We start from the raw sequence: 20,739 nt of genomic DNA on the forward strand, positions 1-20,739 counted from the left end.
TTTTTGCTCACTTAATTCCCTGGGCTTGCCTCTACCACCACAATTATTACTGTTTGCCCATTTTGCCAGCCTGTGAGTGCTTCGAGGGCAAGGATAAGGAGTGATTCTCCTCTCTGGGTCCCCAGGGCCCAGTTTTGGGTGGGGCACATAATAGTTGGTCACTGAAAGCTAAGTAGAATCATCAAGTACTGGCTGTCTGAGCAGCATAAGCCAAATTCACACATCACGCATTGTAGACCCGGTAAATTTGGCCTCACCACAATGAGGCCCTTGTCTGTTGGAAAGACTCTACAATGGACTACTACTACTACTGTGTGTGTGTGTGTGTGTGTGTGTGCACGCGCGCACAAATATAGTGTGTTTTTGAACTGACATCATAATTAGGCTTTCTTTACACATGCAAGATGTCTAATCCTCAGAACAATCCTGTAAGCTTTGAGGGATGATCCTCCATTTATAAAGAGAAAGCTGAGGCTTAAAGTAGGTGCAGGGTACTTTGGCTGAATATGTACCAGGAATGAATCTCAAGGCACAAATTCAGGTGTACGGGTGTATCAGACACCTCCTATGCCCTGTTTCAGATCCTCTTGGCCTCACCTGCTGCTTATTTCACCACCACTGAAATTATTCTGGCTTCAACAGGTAGAACCTAAGTGAGCTTCACGTCCAGCCCATGCCTTAGGCTTCTTACATTCTGCATCAGGGGCTGTTTCTTGATACTTGGCGATCATGGGACTGCTGGAACCACTCAGCAAGCAAACAGTTACAACCCAGAGGTGCAGGTGCAGGGAGTGGTTAATGCCTCAGGGGGCAAACCTTTGACCAATGGTGTTAACACCTGATGAGTACATGTTTCTTCCTTTTCCCCCTCAGATAGGCACCCTTCAGATATCTCATATAACTTTCAAACTATTTTGCAGTATCAAGCAACCAAATGCCTTTGGAAATGGCTGATTTGAAAAAGGATCCTTACAAGGGCTCTCCTTCCTCCCCTGCCTTACAACCCCTATCCTTCACTTCTGGTCCTTGGATTCACACTTGCCAGTACAGTACAGCAACCCACACAAAGGCCTGGCGGTACCAAACGTCGCCCCAGAAAGTAGCCCTGAGATTGGTGTTTTGGAGCTGGACCGCTCACCACAGTCAGATGGCAGCAACAACACCATTGCTAGTGATAAGTGTGTGTGTGTCCCGAGAGGAGATGGTAACACCTAGACTATAGATTTCTTCTCTTGGAAACAGAAGTAAAAGTTATATTGATATATTTGTTATAATGACTTGTAAGATTTGGCTCAAAATGAGATAAGAATCAAAGATCACTATATTGGTTTAACAGTGATTCTCAAATGGGGACTGTTTTGTTTCCAGATGATATTTATTTGGCAATGTCTGAAGACATTTTTGGTTGTCACAACTTGTGTGTTGCTAGGGCCAGGATGCTTCTAGACATCCTATAATGCATAATGTCTCATTCAAAATATCAATGGTGTCAAAGTTGAAAAATTCTGAGCTCAAATGTTCAGGTTTCCTTAACTTGTGTGCCCAAGTATGGTAAGATAGGTGAGCCCAGCTTGATGATACTGATCAGACCTCTACTGTTCTGAGGAAGGAATGAACCACTGAGAGACAGAACCTACCCACCCTCACTTAGATAAAATGGAGAAGGGGAAGGGATGAAGGGAAGCTGATGAGCTTGCTCTGATGGACAGGATAGGGGGTAGAGGGGACACTCCAAAAAGTCCGAGCCTTGGTTAGATGCTGCATGTGATCCTGACTGAGTCTCCTGGCTTCCGGTAGAGAGGAAATCTGGAGACCACGCAGCTGAACCGTGCTCCCGAAAGTGTCTTCAATGTGCCGTGAGCGATACCATCCTGACTGTGGGAGCATCTCATCCTGGCTCCAGGGGCTGCAAATAAGGGATGGGCAGTTGGACCACTTTAATCTTTTTCTTTTGGAGTCTCAATAGACCTCTTTTCCTTTTTTTATATACCTGCTGTTAAGAGCTAAGATTGTTTGAAGCCATGTGTGGGTGAAGGAGAACCGAAATAGGCTGCACTTTACAACCCTGTGACTATTTTGTAACTGCCAATTTTTACTTCTTAATCTCCTTACCTTTTTTACCCAACCTCCCTCCCATCTGGCAACCATCAGTTTGTTCGCTGTATCTATGAGTCAAATTATATACATCTTTAAAGACAAACAGTAAACTTCAAAGACTTTGAAAACAGAGTGGTAATTTTCTGTTTGTTTCTTCCCCATTCTAGACTACCACACCACTGCGATCAGCAAGTGCTGTATTTATACTCTGCCCCCCAGTGCTAAGGGAAGTCAAAGGCCCAGTTTTCCTTGGGGATGGCCCTGCCTCTGTTTGGGGAGCTTCCAGATCCAAATTCTCCAGGAAGAGCTATGACTCCAGAAACATTCAACCACCAGTTAGGAGCTATGAGTGGAAAAAAGTATCTTTCATTAGTAAGAGAAATATTTACTTTATTAAAAGAATAATTAACATTAGGACTTACTTGCTTGGCCCTAGCTAGTGGATTGAGTGCCGGCCTGCAAACCAAATTGTTGCTGGTTCAATTCCCAGTCAGAGTACATGCCTGGATTGTGGGCCAGGTCCCCAGTAGAGGGTGTGTGAGAGGCAACCACACACTGATGTTTCTCTCCCTGTCTTTCTCCCTCCCTTCCCTTCTCTCTCTAAAAATAAATAAATAAAATATTTAGAAAGAAGAAAGAAAGAAAGAAAGAAAGAAAGAAAGAAAGAAAGAAAAAGAAAGAAAGGGAGAGAAAAGAACTTGCTTGCCGCAGAGCCTTTCTAAAGGACCACAGAGTCCTTTTAAGTATGATCTTTTAAAATGTTTGTTCTTCAAAATTTATCAGAGGGAGAATTTAAGATCTGAAGTCTTCTAGTCCAATAATCTCTCCAAGATGAAGGCAAAGAGTCAGAAGTGATAATACTTAGAATAGATCTTTGACCACCTGGTTTGGGATTTTCCATTCCATTCACAGGAAGGCAAACCTGTTCTGTCCCAGTCCCTTCTTCCTGCCCAGGGTTGGCTACTCCCACCCTGCACCTTTGTTCAGCTCCGCCCAGTGTGGCCCAGCGGCAGCACCTCAGTCCATCAGCTTCAGAGCCAGGTCTGGCTGTGCCGAGATGGGGCTGGTCCAGCCAGGGCTGTGGCTGAAGAGGCTCTGGGTACTCTTGCAGGTAGCTCTGCATGTGGCCTTGGGCAAAGTACAACTAAAACTGTTTCCCAAGAGAGTCAAGCAGCGTATCTCAGCCATGAACCAGAAGAACCCACACTTTTCCTACGACAACTGGGTTCCGACCCTCTTCAGCCTCCAGTATTTCTGGTTTATCCTGAAGGTTCGTTGGCAACGATTGGAGGACAAGACTGAGGAAGGGGGTCTAGCCCCAAACTGCCCTGTGGTTCGCCTCTCAGGACAGACATGCAACATTTGGGACTTCATGCGAGGTCAGGAGGCTGATATGGCTTGAGCAGTGCTTGGAATGGGGATGTTCAAGGTGGGTGGGAGGTGGGTTGGAAAGCCCTGAATTATTCTTCTACTGCAGCCCCTTTTTTGGCTTCTTGTTTTCTTCCTACTCCTGAAACCAGGGCTTTTCCTAGATTCTGCTTTTCTGAGTGCCATCAGCAGCTTCGCAAGCGTTCACACCACAAACCAGCCACTCTGGCCTTCAGGTCCTCCAGCACCACTATTGCCGCATGTTTGCGTCTGCCTGAGATGCACTTCAGGCCCCTCTCTGCCTGGTCAACTCCTGTTCATCCTTCAGACTTCTACTCAGTGGCACTTTCTGTGACCAGCTAACCCCTACTCCCCTAGACTAGATTAACCCCTCTTGTATACTTAACATCCTAAACTTTTCTTTATTATTATACTTGTGCTGGCTTGTAATTATGTGTGGGTATATGATTAATGTCTTTTGCCCTCACTAGCCTGCAAGCTCTGTGCAGGTGGAGACCATGGCTCTAACCCGCTGTTGCACTCCTCTGGCTGCTGCTGACTCATGGTAGTTGCACAGTAAATATTTGTTGACGATCTCTCATGTGTACTCTGACTCTTCCAGGCAAACCGCCTCTATCTGTTTGGCTTCTTAAAGACCTCTCTGATCAGTTTTCTCTTTTTATCCTAATTGCTGCTCTTCCCGCCAGGATTTCCTCCTCCCCCTCATGGCCTCTCTTCCCACCCAACTTGTAAACGTCTGCCAGATTACCCTTCCACAAGCACATCCCTGACCCATAGACACCCCAACTCACCAAACTTTGGCAGCACCCCCTCTGCATTCAGGATGAATGCTCAAGGTCCTTCCTGGGCTGACTCCAGCTTTTTTTCCCCCAACTTCACTTGCAAGCTTCCGCTCATGTTCACTGCCTGCAGACAACTGTTGGATCTTTTACATCCCTTGTGCTTTTCCTTCTATGTCTTTGCTGAACTCGTTGGCTCTTCCACTCCATTGCCAACAGTTCAAATACCCTTCATTGTCAAGGTCCTTCTCTCCGGCCTCCCCATCTGTGAAGCCATCTCAGATGCTTACAGCTGGGCATGTGCTCTCTCTCTTGTGGACTCATGGCTCTCCGTCTGCACATCTCCTTGGACACTGGTTGTTCCTACCCAGCCTCAGGCTGCCTAAGGCCAGTTGTTTTCTTCTTGCCCAACAGGAAGCCTTGCAACAGGGTTGTGTCTGATTCATCTCTGAATTCCCAGGACACAGCAGATAGAATAGAAAAGATCCCTGAGGCTGTTGACTAACCTAGTGCTTTTCAAAGTGTTCTTTGGAACACAAATCCCACAGATATGCTTTATTTCTTACAGTCCCCAAGTCTAAGTTTTTTGGGATACCCTACACACTATCCCCTCCTCTTGGAATTCATAGTGAACATCAGCATATAAAAGGCTCTGAGAAGACCCGAAGCTTAAAAACAAACAAAACTTGAAAAAACTTTAACACAGCATTGACAAATTTTCCTAATACACAAGCACACACACCTCCCCACTCTCCACCAGAGGAAATGCCTGTCATCATATTGGTTCCAAAGAACAGCCTTTGGGAAATGTTGTCCTAGTCCAGTCCTCTCATTTTAGAAAAGAAATGGAGAAAACGGAGAGGCATAGGTAACAGCAGATGACTGACTGAGTCAGACCCAGAATCAGGGCTTGCTTCTTCCCATTTTTTTTCACTGCACCTCAACAAACATTCATGATCACCTCCCATGTGCCAGGCCCTCAGCTAGATGGCAGGGACACAGAGTTAAGTAAGAGCTCGCTCTTCTGCTCAAGGCGTTTATGGTTCTACAGAACAGATGGATGTAATAAACAAATTCTTACAATTCTGAGAGATGGGGGAGGCTAGAGAGGCATGAACTTTGCCTGCAGGGCTTGGAAGTTTTCCTGGAAGAGGTGGCTTTGGAACTAGGCCTTGAAGAATGAGTAAGATTTTTCCTGAGAATGGAAAAGGGGAATGTGTTTCAAGGAAAAGGAAAGCCAAGAGGTTTTACTCATGACTTTAAAACCAGGGTGCACAAAGGACCTATTTATTCAACAAATGTTTGCCAAAGTGACCACGGATAATAAGAGTGATGAGAATAACAACTAACTTTTATTGTGCGTTTACTATGTGCCAAGCATTGTGGTAGAACCAGGCTGATGCATTCAATATCAATTATCTAGCAATCAATTCCATGAAAGCCAAATTACCTTGTGGTCAATTCACAGAATTTACTTGCCTCTTTTACTTGTTCTCTTTCCTTGAGCCAGCGCACATTTTAGATTGTTCTATTTACCTTTGTTTCTCTGCTGTTATATCTGAGATGGAAGAAAGGGGAGAGAAGGAGACTGAAAGACAAAAGAACACTCTATTTATAAAATGGAGTTGGCTTTCAGCATATTGACCCAGAGTCCCCTGAAATAACAGGTGCTGGTGGTACAGAAACCAACATGACTGGTCTCTGTGCTGGTGGATCTCATAACCGGGAGAGGGAGATGGCGTAGTGAGACTCAGAGCCAGAGCGTTCTGGAGGAACTGGGGCGGGGCAGGGAGGCACTCAGAGGAAAGCTTCCTGGAGAAGAGGGTGGTGAGCTGATTGTCTAGGGAGAGTGGAGCCAAGGGCTGGGTGAGGAAGGGGGTGTGGGGGCAGAGGAGAACGAGGGAGGAGCAGCAGAGGCCTGAGACAGGGAGGAGCACCGGTCAGTTTGGCAGAAGTGGGGTGTGGAAGGCATGAAGGGGTGAAGGATGAGGCTGGAGACATCACCAGGGACTACAGTCTGGTGGGGGGTGAGGGCACCTTATATGTCTTACCAAAGAGTAGGCTTTATCCTGAGGGTATTGGTGAGTTCTAGAAGGATTTTCAAGCAAGGAGTTAACACAATCAGTTCTGCTTATTAGACATCCTGTAACTGTTTTGGAAACCCATGCCAATAAAAAGCTCTGTTGCATCTTTGGCTATAAATCTGAACTCATTTTAGAGCCACAGACTGGAAGGCATGGAAGAGCCTTTATGGATAACGTAAAGCGACTCTCATTTTTTAGATACAAAGGCCCAGAGAGGTAAATTACTTGCTCATAGTCACACAGCAAGTTCTTATAGAGCCAGAACTAGAATTTATGCCTTCTGACTCTCAGCTAGTGGTTTTTCTTATTGAATAAGACAGCAGATGCTCAGAGAAATTCTCAGCCACCCCCATGCTCTGAATATTCATGTACATGCACACACATGACATACACATGCCTTAGGACACACACATGCCTTAAGACACACACACACACACACACACAGCAAAACATCGATTAACTGGTGTATTGTGGAAGAAGGCAAACCTGATGTTTTATTTCCTATGTACCTAGGAGTTAATCTGCAACCTGATTTATTGTAGCCTTTATTTAATATTATTTAAAATCTCTCCAAGCGTATTTATGAGGTGTCATCCAGTAATTATAAATGGGCTTTCTCTGTTGAGAGAGCCCAGTGTGAGTGTGGTTAATTTACTGGTCTGGGGGTCATCACAGTAGGTGTGAGTCCAGCACTACTACAGAGCTGTTACCCCATTTATACTGATGAGTTGGATGTGGCGGTCCTTGCCTAACATCCTTGAAATGGTGTTCCCTGCACCATGGCCTGTGGACCCAGACAGGGTGTACGCACCCAGCACTGCTACCCCCTCGTACCCATTTCTCCTCTCCCTGCTCCCAGGAAGGCAGGGAACTGAGTTTAAACTTTGCCCTCAATACTGATCACTGCACCCAACCACACTATAGATCAACAAATTGCTCTGTATCGTCAAAGGTCCTAGTCAGTGAATGGCGAGTCTTTTTTCTTTTTTCAATTAAAAACAAATTTCAGACAGCTAATATTTAACTCTGGTCCTGACCTTAATTCTTTTGGATTCTTATCTGATGGGTGACTCCCAGAGGTCACGGGAGGCCAATGGCCAGCCACTTGGCCATGACTGGTCTCTGAGCTCCTTTTGCTGAGTCCTGGGCAACCCTGTCACATGGGTGAGGACTCTGTGCAATCAACCCACAGCAACTGAGGCCCCCTCAACACCCTCCAGGGACTCCTATGAGAAAATCTCTGAGCCATGGACACAGAGAACTATCTATCTCCAGAGAAACTGACCTGCTTTCTCTTCATGTGCTGACAAATGAGAAATACATAACGAATTGTTTCCCCTTTTACTTGGCCACCAGAAACTCAGAGCCAAATATTAGCTCAGTTATAGTGAATGTAGGGACCTTAAGGCCTATTTATTTATGCTCTACATTTACCTCCTTTTCTTTGCCTTCCAAAGGGGCATGATTTTTTAAAATTTCTATTTAATGTTTTGTTATATGTGTGAGCTGCTTCAAAACCTTTGCAGAAGTAGGTGAGGGACTAACTAACCAACTAAACCACAAGCAAGTTAAGATGCCCTCTGCTCCCCTTCCATCAGCAAGTCCTATCAATTCCAGTTCTCCCTTCTCTCCTGCCCACACACTAGCTCACGTTTCCATTATCTCTCATATTTCTCATTGCTTCTCTCCAACTTCCATTATCACGTCAGTCCTTTCCCCACAGAGCCGCCAGAGTGATCTTCTGTGTCAATCTGATCTTTTTTTTTTCATCATACAGCCTTACTGTAGCAGTCAGAGTGCAGGCTTGCAAGCAGCAGAAACTCACTCTGGTTTTCTTGGTCACACACACATATATATGTGAAGGAATGTATTAGAAAAGTGTTGTAAGATCTCCAGAATCAACCACAGCTGAAACACTGAGCCTAGTCTGTCTGTTAGCATCAAAAGTCAGGCCTGGATGCTGCTATCATTCTGGTTACCATGGGAAACCATCAACACTGTAGGACTCCATTATCCCTGACAGGGATACCACCACTGGACCATGGATCAATTCTGCCATCTTAGTGACTGCAGAACCAAAGATCTATGTGGGAGGGTCCAATCAGCCCTACGTGAGTCACTGACTGTGCCCTGGCTGCTGGAGGCAGAGAACAGACCTGGCCACTCTGTCTACCCAAGAGCAAGGCTGGGCACACTGTCCATCAATAAATAGTACACAGAATAGGGAACTCCAAGTAGGAGGGAGAGTTAGGAGCTGGGCAGTCAAAATTGTAACAAATATCCTCCATCCTTGGTTTGTACTTTCATGACGTCCTATTCAGATTTTTTGCGGGGTAGGAGAGCCTGCCCTCTCTGGCCCATTCCTGCCTCTCCAGCCACAACTCTTATTGCACCCCTAGCCTGGCTTGGGTCACATTGGCATTGCAGGTCCTTGAACACACCAAGCTCTGTCTGTCCCTCCTCAGGGCCTGTATACGTGGAGTCCGTTTGTCCCCTCTGGCTTATTCCTAGTCTTCATTTCCCCAGTTAAATGGTGTCTCATTAGAGGCCTTCCTTGACCTGCCTTTCTAAAGTAGGTCACTATTCCCTTATAGTCTCTTTTGTAACCCTTATCACAACTTGAAATTACTTCATTTATGCAACATTAAATAGCAACTAAAAAAGTACTGTACCAGGACAAGAGAGAGACCATGGAAGACAAGAAAAATCTTTGTATTTTAATATATGAAATGACACTTTTCCCCCACTGTTTGAACAAGGGGTCCTGCATATTTATTTTGCAACGAATCCAGCAAATTATGTAGGTGGTCCTGCTGCCACCCTGAACTCCCCTTTGTGGGGTCCCTTCCTCTGCCTCCCACACATCATAGCTCAGGGGGCAGATAATAGCTAATGACAATGGCTTACAATTAGTGAGCACCTACAATGGGCCAGGCACCATTTTAATCCCTTATCTGTGTTAACTTCTTTAATTCTCATAACAATCCTATAAAGTAAGTATTATTACTATGTCCCTTAGTGGATGAGGAAACCGAAGCACTTTGAATGGAAAAAAACATTGAACTGAAAATCTAGGAGCCAGAGCGTTAATTTTGGCTCCACTACTGACCTGCTGTGTGATATGAAACAAGCCTATAAACCTCAGTCTGTCTATAAAATGAGGGGAAATTTATTTACCTTGTAGTACACTAATCACCTCACATGAAAGAATGGATGTGTGCTTGCCTTATAAACTGCATGAAAGGGACTCTTTTTATCCCTCTTTTCATTCCCACCCAACAACTGTAGGTGGTCCACTAAGACCACCTGATAAAACCCCTCATTTTATAGAAGAGTAAAGTGGCTCCAGTTTCTGCTATGTCACGCTCTCTACGCCTCAGCTCCTCACTGTGCCCTTGATCCATTTTAGGGGGGAAATTGAGCAGAACTGAAGCAGAAGTGAAGATGGGGCTTGCAAAATAGCTGCTGTGTGTAGATTCTTGGTTGGTGATGGTTTCATTTCTGTTTCAGGCAACAGGCCACTGGTGCTGAATTTTGGAAGTTGTACCTGACCTTCATTTCTTTTCAAATTTGATCAATTCAAGAGACTTATTGAAGACTTCAGTTCTGTAGCAGATTTTCTCGTCATTTACATTGAGGAAGCACATGCATCAGGTACACAAGATTCCCTGCCTCTACCTCCTCCTGCCCTTTCTTGTTCCCCTTCCCCCAAGGTTCAGGGTGGGAAGAGGTATAGGAGGAGAGAGAGGAAGAGTCCCTGTTCACCCACCATCTCCCAGTCCCTGCTAGGTTTACCCACTTCTTGCTAACTTTAGCCTGTCCTTTCAACTAGGAACACAGAGCAGAAAACCCGGAGTGACAGGGTCTAGCTGAGGGAGCATCTAACATTCTGGATGGATAAACAGGGAAATCAAGGAAGAACAGCTACTGTGAGTGCAATTACAAGGAATTTAGACCTGAAACGCCACAAGTGAAATGACTACTATTTAGCTACTTGCAAAATCCATCCTAAGACCCTCTGAGCTCAAAAGTACATTGTGGTCCATCTCCTTCAGTGGTTCCCAAGCTTTATGGATCATCAGAAGCACCTGGAAGGCTTGTTAAAACAGACGGCTTGACTCCAGCCCAGAGTCTGAGTTAGATCTGGGGTGGGGCCTGGGAATTTGCATTTCTAACGAACTCCAGGTGATGCTGAAGCTACTGGCCTGGGGACCACTCTATGAAGATCACTTCCCCAGGCCAGATTTTTACCTAGAACAGGAATCCTTTCTTCGGTCCCTAACAGATGGTTACCCATCTTTATTACTTCATGGGAAATCTTATTCCTTTGCCTTTCAGCTCTGTGAGAAAGCCCTTTCTTGCAGTGGGCAGGCACATCCCTCCCTGAAACTTCTACAGCTTTGTCTAAGCCCCATGAACTTTACAAAATGGTCAGATATACTTTTATCTTCCTGGTTTTCATGGGGATCAACCCTTAAACCCACAGAGTGAAGAAGGCAAGATGGCTTGGGTGGCCAAGTAGAATGAATGTCATTTATATACCCATCTTCCCCCAAGATCCATCATCGTCAGCCAGCACCAGGCAGAGGCCATGGCACAGACTTAGAGCTTATAAACGCTGGGTGAATGAGTGAGGGTTTCAGACCAGTATTGGCCTTGCTGGCTTATCCATCTGTTGTAAGTGTAGACATTGCTATTTTTTAATCATCAGCAAGGTTGGTCCAGCAGCACTTTCTCCAGGGCAGTCCTAGGATCCCTGGTGTCAGCGCCACCTGGGTTGTGCTGACAACCCAGCAAGCAACCTGAGTTGCTTGTTGAAAATGCATATTCCAGGCTCTTCCCCAGGCCCATTGCATCTTGACTTATATGCACCCCAAGGTTTGAGAATGGCTTTTAACTTAATAGTGTTCTTTTAACTGACAGCTTGTACCCTCATTAAGACTTTGGGGCAACTTAAAATATTAGCAGAGGGTAATAGGTACATAGAGGTTTTACTATACAGTTCTTTCAGCTTTTATGTTTATTTAAAAATTTCCACCTTGGCCAGATAACTCAGTTGGTTAGAGTGTCATCCTGATACATCAAGGTTGAGGGTTTAATCCCTGGTCAGGGAACATACAAGAGGCAACCAATTAATGCATAACTAAGTGAAACAGCAAATCGATGTTTCTCTCTCTCTCTCTCTCTCTCCCCCCCTAAAAGTCAACAAAAATAAAATTAAAATTTCCATAATAAAATTTAAACAGCATAGGTAACAGAAGAGCAAATGCAAGCACAGTGTACTTCTTTGTTAAATACTCCTTTGGGAGAGCAGCAGCCATCAGTTAAAGACAGAGAACTTAGGTGCTTACAGGTGTCTGTGGTCTTTATGGCTGAGAGGAGATGATGCCTTGATGTCATCACAGCTGACAGCTGAAACTCAGCCAAGGCTGACTGAACTGTCTTGGGGCAGCATTTTTCAAACTTTAATGCTTTCACTTAAATCACCTGGGGATGTTATTCGACTAAGCTGCAGATTCTGGCTCAGCAGGACTTTGAAGGAGTCTGAGATTTGCCACATGTCGCCACCTCCCCCAGTGATTTTTGAGACTGCTGGTTCAGGGACCACACTTGGAGTAGTAACAAGGTCCTAGAGCAGGGGTCCCCAACCCCTGTTACCAGTCTGTGGCCTGTTAGGAACCGGGCAGCACAGCAGGAGGTAAGTGGCGGGCGAGGGAGCAAAGCTTCATCTGTACTTACAGCTGCTCCCCTACCCCTTGAATTACTGCCTGAGCTCTGCCTCCTGTCAGATCAGCTGCAACATTAGATTCTCATGGGAATGGGAACCCTACTGTGAGCCATGCATGCAAGGGATCTAGGTTGTACACTCCTTATGAGAATCTAATGATTCTAGGAGGTCCATTGATTCTAGGAGGCCTTGGTCTGTGGCCCAAACCAGTTGGCTTCCTTCTTCCCACAGACCACGTTTCTCCAGGTAAATTATGGGGAAGCACGAGGTGTGGTGTGAGGAACAGACTCCGGAGTTTCAGGCCTGAATGTGAGTCCTGGCCCCATCACATGCTGGCCACACACCATGGAGCAACTTACCTTCCATGCCAGCTTCTGCACCACTGAAATAGGATGGCAACGCTGATCTCACAGAATCATTCACTCCGCAATATTTAACATGTGCCTGCTACATGCCCAGCGCTATGTTGGGCCTGGGGATATAGAGATGAAAGATACACACAAAAAAGTTCTTGCCTCTAAGGAATTCACAGTTGAAGTTGGGAGGCGGGTCAGTGCTCCTGCCTGGGCCTCTGTGTTCTCAGCTTCAGGATGGGACAAGCACCTCTGCCTGGGGGTTGTTGTGAAGCTCCATTGAGCAAAAGGGTGGACAAGACTGCCTAAGCGTGATGCAAATAGAAGCTGGTGATATTATCTACAAAGTTTTGATGTCCTGGGGAAGGTAATAAATACTTTAAATACTTGTTTTTCTTGGGGGAAATATACTGAGCAGAGGACTTTGAAGTACTGAGAAGGTGAAACAAATTCTGCTGATGGACTTAAGCAACTTGTATTACCCTGGGAGACAACCATTATTGTGAACACAGCCCACGTGGCTTCCAAGGAACCCGACCACGTTATCTGGGTTCCAGGCTTCTGAAAAATGGGGCAGGTAGAAGGGGACATAGCAATTTATAGTTATTTTTTCCCAAACTGTGGGACTATTAGCTAATGAGCGCCACCTCCTGTAAGTGGACAGAAGGGCAGCCTGGCAAATGAGGCCAGTTGAAAATCTTCCATTTCAAGTTAAACAGCTTTCAATGGCTTGGTTTGCGGGTGAGGGAACATCTCCGGAACAAAGTAGCAGAAAATCTGCAGTGTATAATAAAAACTGGGTTCTATCCCACCTGACTGTTATTTTGGGACAGTCAGACAAAATAAAGCAATATTTTTTGAACAGCTTCTGTGAACCAGGCAGAGGACTAGGGATTCTATACATGTTATCTCATTTAAGCCTCACAGACATCTGCTTAGTAGGTTCTATTAATGAATAGTTTCTATTAATTCCATTTAACAGATTAAAAAACTGAGAATTTAAAGAGATTTTAAAGAGCTTCACCAATAATATCACACAGCTTATTGTATCAAGGAAGGTTTCCTGGAGAAGGTAATGTTAGAGCTGTGATTGTTAACTAAGGGGGATTTTTGTCTTCCAGGGGTCATTTGGCAATATCTGGAGACTTTTTTTCTTCTAAATCCTTACCCAAGAACATTTTTTTTCCCATTGCTTTTAGAGAAAGGGAAAGGGAGAGAGAGAAACATCAATATGAGACAGAAAGTGACTGGTTGCCTCCTGTATGCATCCTGACCAGGGTGTGAACCATGACTTTTCACTCTCCTGGATGATGCTTCAACCAACTGAGCCACAGCAACCAGGGATGGAGACATTTCTGGTCATGGCAAATTAAAAGTGGGGGGAGTGCTACTGACATCTAGTGAGTAGAGGCCAGAGATGCCACTCAACATCCTGCAACACACAGGACAGCCCTTCGCAACAAAGAATTATCCAGCCCAAAATGACAATAGTGCCAATATTGAGAAACCCTGCATTAGAGTTGAACCTTAAAAAGAACGTATAGGATTTCACACCTGGAAGAGGTGGTAAGGAGAAAGGGCAGAGAGGTGTCAGCCTCATTCGAGGAGGAGTACACTTTGACTAGATGTGGAAGGACTAGCAGCTGTGACTGGAAAGGTAGGTGAGGGATGAGGACAGAGATCATTAAATACTATGCTAAGGAGTTGGTCTTGTAATTGGTGCTTAAGCAGAGAAAAAAGATATGATCATATCATTCTGGGAGATTTTTGGATGACGAGGTAGAAGGTGGTAAGATCAGGAGGCAGGAAAAGTACTTAGGATGAAAATAAGGGCCGTTGCCAGGCTAGCAGTTGTGCTTGGCTCTAATCTCACGCTGAATGGCTTATCGTGAGGCTGTCGGTAGATCTAATGTATCAGCTGCTGCAGCAGAAGTCACATTATCCAAACAAGAAAATAGAAAGTCCTGTTTTACTCCCACTGCAACTGGAGGCAGGAGCTATGATGAAACAGGTGGACATGAGAGACAGCTAGAGGGTGAGTGGGTCAAGGAGCCCCAAGTATTATACACGTGTTGCTGGAGCAAAAAGCTGGAGGAAGACTGGAGAGATGGGCCGGGTCACTAAGGACCTGGTAGGCCAGCCTGAGGAGCTTGGGATTTATCCTGAAGGTGATAGGGAGCCATTGAAAGATCTAAGCAGGAGAGTGCCATAGATTTGCAATTTGGGAAGAACACTCTGGTGGAGAATAATTGGAAGAGGGGAATTGTCTAGACTCTAGAGGAGTTGTTCTCAAACTTCGACATGTGTTAGAACCATCTTGAAGGCTGTTAAAACAAATTGTTAGGCCCCGTTCTTGGTCAGTCTAGGGTAGGGCCTGAGAAGTTGCGTTGCTAACAAACTCCCAGGTGATGCTGATGCCGCTGGTCTGGGCAGCTCACACTTAGAGAAATGCTGCCCTAGACCCTTCTCTCTCTAAGGGTGATTCAAGCAGCCTTAGCATCCTGGGAGCTAGCTAGACTCAGTGCCACCCTAGACAGACTAAACCAGAATCTTCTTTCAGTGAGGTCCCTGAGTGATTCATTGGCGCATTCAATTTTGACAAGCACTGGTATGTTGGGCTGTGTCACAATGGAGAGCCAATGTCTGGAAGTCAGGACCAAGGGCTTCAGTTCTGGATCAACCACTAACTCCCTACGTGATCTCATGCATTTACCCATAATACAGGGTCCGGCAGAAGCAATGCCTGCTTGAGTGTGGTTGGTAGGGTAATAATATGGGTATAATAATTTATAGTTTTAATTTGAACATTTCACCTAAAATGTCACATGGTGTGCTTGAGTGTGATATTGTTATATTACAGAATTACATGCTTATGATTTTGTAATAAAAGATTTTGTAACAAAAAGGTGGCATTATTCGTGCCAGACCCTGTAGGAAATGGCGAAATCATGGCCAAGGACTCCTCTCTCTGGGACCCCCAGTTTAAAGTGAGGGGTATTTAGTCTGTAGGAAGTGTGTTCCATGCCTATGGGGTCCACAGCTTGGCCTTCCTCTTGTAGATGGCTGGGCATTTAAGAACAACGTGGTCATCAGGAATCACCGGAACCTCCACGACCGGCTCCAGGCAGCTCACCGGCTGCTGGACAGGAGCCCCCAGTGCCCTGTGGTGGTGGACACAATGAAGAACCAGAGCAGCCAGCTCTACGCGGCACTGCCCGACAGGCTCTATGTGCTCCAGGAGGGCAGGATCCTCTACAAGGTGATGCCTACTCCCACCCCGACCCCGACCCCAAGGCAGGGGCCCGGGGAGGGCAAAGGACAAAGGGAGGGCTTTGTATCAGTCAGACCTGGATTCAAATTGCTACCTAGCCATTTACCTGCCATGTGACCATGGGCAAGTTCTTTCTTTTCTTGGAGTTTCAGTTTCTTCTTCTGCAAAATGAAGATGTTGGCTCCCATGTCCCTGGGGATGACATAATGCACAGAAAGTCCCTAGCATTTAGACTGCAACTGGAGCCTCCTGGCAGCCTTCTGAACCCAGGAGACTGGCCCAGTCCTGGATCAGTCTGAAGCTGAGAGACAGAGAATGTTGTTTCCATGTCATAAACAGTGCTCAGAGAGGGGAATTAACTTGCCCAAGGCTTCACTGCACAAGGCTGATCTTAATTCTGACTCTTCTGGATGGGATGATTCAAGGGTGGGAGGGACTGAAGCAGCTAATCTGAGGCAGACCTGCACCCGGTGGGGCTGAAGGGAGCTGGAAGAAAGCAAACTCTGCAGCTCAGAGCTGGAATTCAACACAGAAATTGAGTCCAGGCTCTCTCTCTAGAAGGACTGTGTTCCTCTCAAGGCTTCCAGCCTGGCCCAGATGAGGGACATAAGCATGGCCTCTGACCACCCCCTGGGCGCCATGGGCCTCCTCTGAGAGGGCAGAGACAAAGTGTGAGAGCTGCCGAGGGGACCTCCCGCCTTGGGGAGCACGTGAAGCCCAACCATGTGGATGCTCCTCTGCCCATGGGTCAAGCTGGCCCTGTGCATGCAAGTGAAACATGAAACGACTTGTGGATGAATCCCCAGCGTGCCAGGGGATTCCCTGCTCCGGGACGTGATTCTCAGATGGCTAGATCAAGCCAAACTGCACACTGTGTCCCTGCCTTGGGTTAGGCCCTGTGCAAACAATGAAAACACAAAAATGAATTTAAAATGGCCCACACCTTACTTGAAGGTGCTCACAGTCTGGGAGATAAGGAGGACCCAAACAGTGTTGAAGTATCCCAAGTGCTCTGAGACTCCAGAGCAAGGCTCACCAAACCTTTCCTATAAAAGGCCAGATAATAACTATTTCAACTTTGTTGGTCAAACAGTACCTGTCGTAATGATTCAGTTCTACTGGTATAGCACAAAAACAGCACAAACAAAATGTAAACGGAAGGGTATGAAGGCATCAGGACAGATTAAGCTCTCAGACAGTGAGTTTTCCAACCTCTGGGGAACTGTGGGCTTTTCAGAGGAGGTGACAATTGCTTGGCTCAGGGATAATGAGCCAGCCATGTGAGCATCGTGAGTGAAAAATCATTGCAAATATATTTCAGTAGGCAATGGGAAGAGGGTGGGCAAAGGCATGTGGCATATCAGGGCAGAGTGTGAATGGAGAACTGAGGGCACTTTGGTTCCAGGGCTCTCATTCTGAATCAAAGAGTTTGGCCTTCATTTTAGGGAAAAGAAGAGCCATAAGGAGTTTCGAGCAGGGGAGAGGCGTGCTCAGATCCTGGAAAGTTCACCGGCTATTGGGTAAAGAATGGAGTGAAGAAATCAGGGCATGGGTGGGAGGCGAGACAGCTGCCTAAGTAGAAGAGGATGAAGGCTGAGCTAGGCAGTGGGATTGGAGAGGCAGAGGTGGTTCCAATGTAGAATAAACAGAACTTGATGCGAGGGGTGGAGAAGATCAGGCCAGTCTGATTGTATGACTATGGAAGAGAAGTTTATTTGTACAGACCCCTTTCTCCTTTTGAAACTATTCACTTTACCCCCTCTGGTTTTCCTCCTATTTATGTCCTGTTTTCCTGTTACATGTTGGTGTCATTACACACACTCTCCCTGCGTGAGCCTGCACACCTCGCCCGCCACTGACTACGCCATCGCAATGGCTCCCATGCGGAGTTCACCAGCCCAGACCTCCTGCAAGTCAGAAATCTCGGAATGCTGATTTATTTCTCTTGCAGGGTAAACCTGGCCCTTGGAACTATCATCCAGAGGAGGTTCGTGCTGTTCTGGAAAAGCCCCATAGTTAATCTGGACAGATCCCACACTTCCAAGCGACCAAGAGGAGGGCTCCTCAAGGCGTGGCTCTCCCCACAAACCAGCTGGCTTTCACCTCTTGACCTGTGTCTCCAGTTGAACTCCTAGCTCAGATTTTTCTGATCTGAGCAAGCAATTGTCATAATCAGAAAACGAAGCAGCCAGTGAGCTGAGCATTAAGGAATGTACGGCTCCACACGGCCTGCCCTGTGGGGGCTGCTGTCAGCGTGTGATGTCTCAGAGTGTGACAGCGCTGGCGCTCCCTGGGTGTAGTGCATGTGAAAGGTGGCCTCCTCCAGGCACTCTAATGCCAAGGGGGCGGGTATGGCATCCCTCACCAAGTTGGTCATTGGTGGAATTGATATTTAATACACTAAACTGGTTTTTAGAACCAAGCATGGGGAGAATTCTGGGTGTTCAGAGAGAGAAGAGGAATTGGTAAAGGAGGGAGTAGGGATGAGAGGAGACGGTAAAAATGATAATCCTTTCCCTGTCAAAAGACTGAACAACCAGTCAATGGCGGTAGTGGTGGTGAGGGGTGAGTTTCCATGGTAGTGCATCTCCAATTCTACCATAGAAGAGGAGGTTACTCACTGTATAATCTTTGAATCTATTTCATAGAAATCTGGCTCTCTGTACTCTGGAATATTTCACTATCTTATCAACAGAGTCACTTGGGGTCAGGTGAGGACTGACTTCCCAAAAACAGGATAACCTTGACCCAACTAGACAACAGGCACCAGCAGAGCTTCCATTCAGTTATGCAGAAGCTCATATGTGAAGTTCTATTTCCCAGATTTTTTTTTTTTGCAAGTCTCCTAATGGTCATTTGTGTTAAATTATGTCAGGCTAATGGATAACCATTGGTATTCATCTGTTTTAACTCTGCTTCTTTTATATTTGTTTATGACGGCCACAGTCTAAAGTACACACAGCTGTGACTTGATTTGAAAACAAAATATTTTAAGATGCAGCAAGCTAATACAGAATGATTAAAACATATTAGTCCTTTTGGGATGGCTTTAGTGTGATCTTTGTACTTTCCAGTTTGTGTCAGCTTGTACAGTAATCCGATCAGCAAAAAATATCATATGCTGGAAAGGCCTCATTTGACGGGAAGAACACTTGGTCTCTATGTTACATGTCAAATGTGGTTTTATCTTGTGAACTCCCACTGGAGAATTTTTCCACATTGGAATCAAACTACTTTCACAACATGACATAAAGGAATGAACTTTGGGAGACATTTTTCTAACATGAAAACACATTCTCCTTGGCTCTGCCTTACTTGCTACAATGTTAATATTATTAATGTGTTATTTTACTCTTAAAACCAGCCACCTTTAGTCATCCACCAGACACAGGCGCTTTCATATAGTTACCTCATTTCATCTCTATATAACTCAGAGAGGAGATTGTGATCTCCATTTTACAAATGAGGAAATCAAGACTGAGCTTTAAATAATTTGTGGAGGGTCTCAGAATTAATAAGTGACAAGCTGAGATTCAAACCCCATCTCTAACTTCAAGGCCAGAGTCCAGGCTCTACCCCTGGCTAGCTGTGTGACTTTGGTTAAGTTGCCTTGATATAGAGAACCATAACACGGTATCTCATCATAAAGTAGTGCCTACCCCGTGGAGAGGACTCATGAGTAAAGCACTCAGAACTGTGCCTGGCTTGAAGAAAATGCCATGGAAGTGTTGGCTGTGATCATTAATATCATCATTGTGGTTTTACACTACCTCCTTGGGCTCCTTATTAAGGGCCGAGTTATGGAAAGAAGATAGGACAGCAGGAACACAGTAAAAATTCTTCAATTGGCCAAAACAACTGTTCAATACTGGCATGAGCCTGTGCAGGCATACTGAGAATTGAGTAGCTGTGAATATGGTAGAACCAAAGCACATCTGAGCACTGTCCTTCCTAAGTTCTATGTTCCACAGAAAGAGAGAGCCTCTAAGACCACAGTCCTCGGAATCACTTCCAATGGTCCTTCAATTCATGTCTATAAATGCACAGAAACCTCCCAGTTTTCAACGAATAATAGTAGCTGGAACTGAGGAGTTTTTCAGAATGATAAAATAGACCCTAAATGTTCCAATTCAATTCTCTTCAACTTTATGCATTAAACATTAACTGAGCACTGATTTTTTTTATGGGTGCTGAGTGACGCAAAGATGGACAAGATCCAGCAATTGTCCTCCAGAATCTTAGTCTCATGGGAGACCAGATGTGCACTGCGATGACCATAATTCAAGGTGAAATAGGACAGGTTAGAGCTGAGGTAAAGACTAAATGCTCAGGGAGTGCAGAGGAGAGAGCAATCCCTCTGAGTTGGGTGGATCTGGGAAAGTGTTATGGAGGTGGGGGCCTCTGGATGCCCAGTACTTCCATAGTTTTGTGTGGGAACCTGGAGAACATGGGAAGGGAGGAGGGCACTTAAGTGGAGAAAACTACATGGGCAAAGGCGGAAAAAGAACATGGAGCGGGTTGCAAGAAGTTTGGGCTCAAGTCTCATTCATGATGAAGGGTTTTTCTCTTTGAAGGTGATCTTTCTGGGTCTAGATAGCAAGAATAAACCTGTTCTGTTTGGCTAACACTGTAAACCACTGGTATGTGGATGAGGCTTCTTAATATGTCCTGTCCAGCTCAGAGTACAGTCTGCAGTCACAACATCAACTGATTTGAAGGAAATACTTCATCATGATATGCCTGTCTGCTTTTGACAGGTTTTCCCCCCAGTTCACTTATTCTCTGAGGGTGGGGTGAGGCCCTTTGCGGTACCTGGCTTTTTGTGGAGCAATGAGCCCACACCCCTTTCTGGCAGATGCAAGACATTGCCTTGTGTGCCTGGCAGGAAGCCTAGCAAACCAAAGCTCTGAAGATGAGGAATTAGCATATGTCCTCAGAACTGCCTACTGACTTTCATGCTTGTTCACTTCCTTGGAGTTGGGCTCTCAGTTCATTCCTGGCCACAGACTATGTCCTTCATTTCTGGTAAACTCAGCCA

The 20,739-nt window shown here is 45.6% G+C and overlaps 1 protein-coding gene across 1 annotated transcript; it reads left to right on the top strand.

Annotated features, from left to right (window-relative positions):
* Positions 1-3,099: 3,099 nt before the first annotated feature.
* On the top strand, positions 3,100-18,740 carry DIO1 (iodothyronine deiodinase 1). The gene is made up of 4 exons (XM_054573386.1): positions 3,100-3,476; positions 9,860-10,003; positions 15,490-15,689; positions 17,653-18,740. Exons 1-4 carry the CDS (start codon positions 3,155-3,157, stop codon positions 17,719-17,721), a joined length of 735 nt encoding a protein of 244 aa, XP_054429361.1. The 5' UTR covers positions 3,100-3,154; the 3' UTR covers positions 17,722-18,740.
* Positions 18,741-20,739: the final 1,999 nt, after the last annotated feature.

The sequence above is a fragment of the Pteronotus mesoamericanus genome, unplaced genomic scaffold (assembly GCF_021234165.1).
Source record: "Pteronotus mesoamericanus isolate MK-2021 breed Mesoamerican mustached bat unplaced genomic scaffold, CSHL_Meso_final contig_105, whole genome shotgun sequence".
Classification (NCBI taxonomy): domain Eukaryota; kingdom Metazoa; phylum Chordata; class Mammalia; order Chiroptera; family Mormoopidae; genus Pteronotus; species Pteronotus mesoamericanus.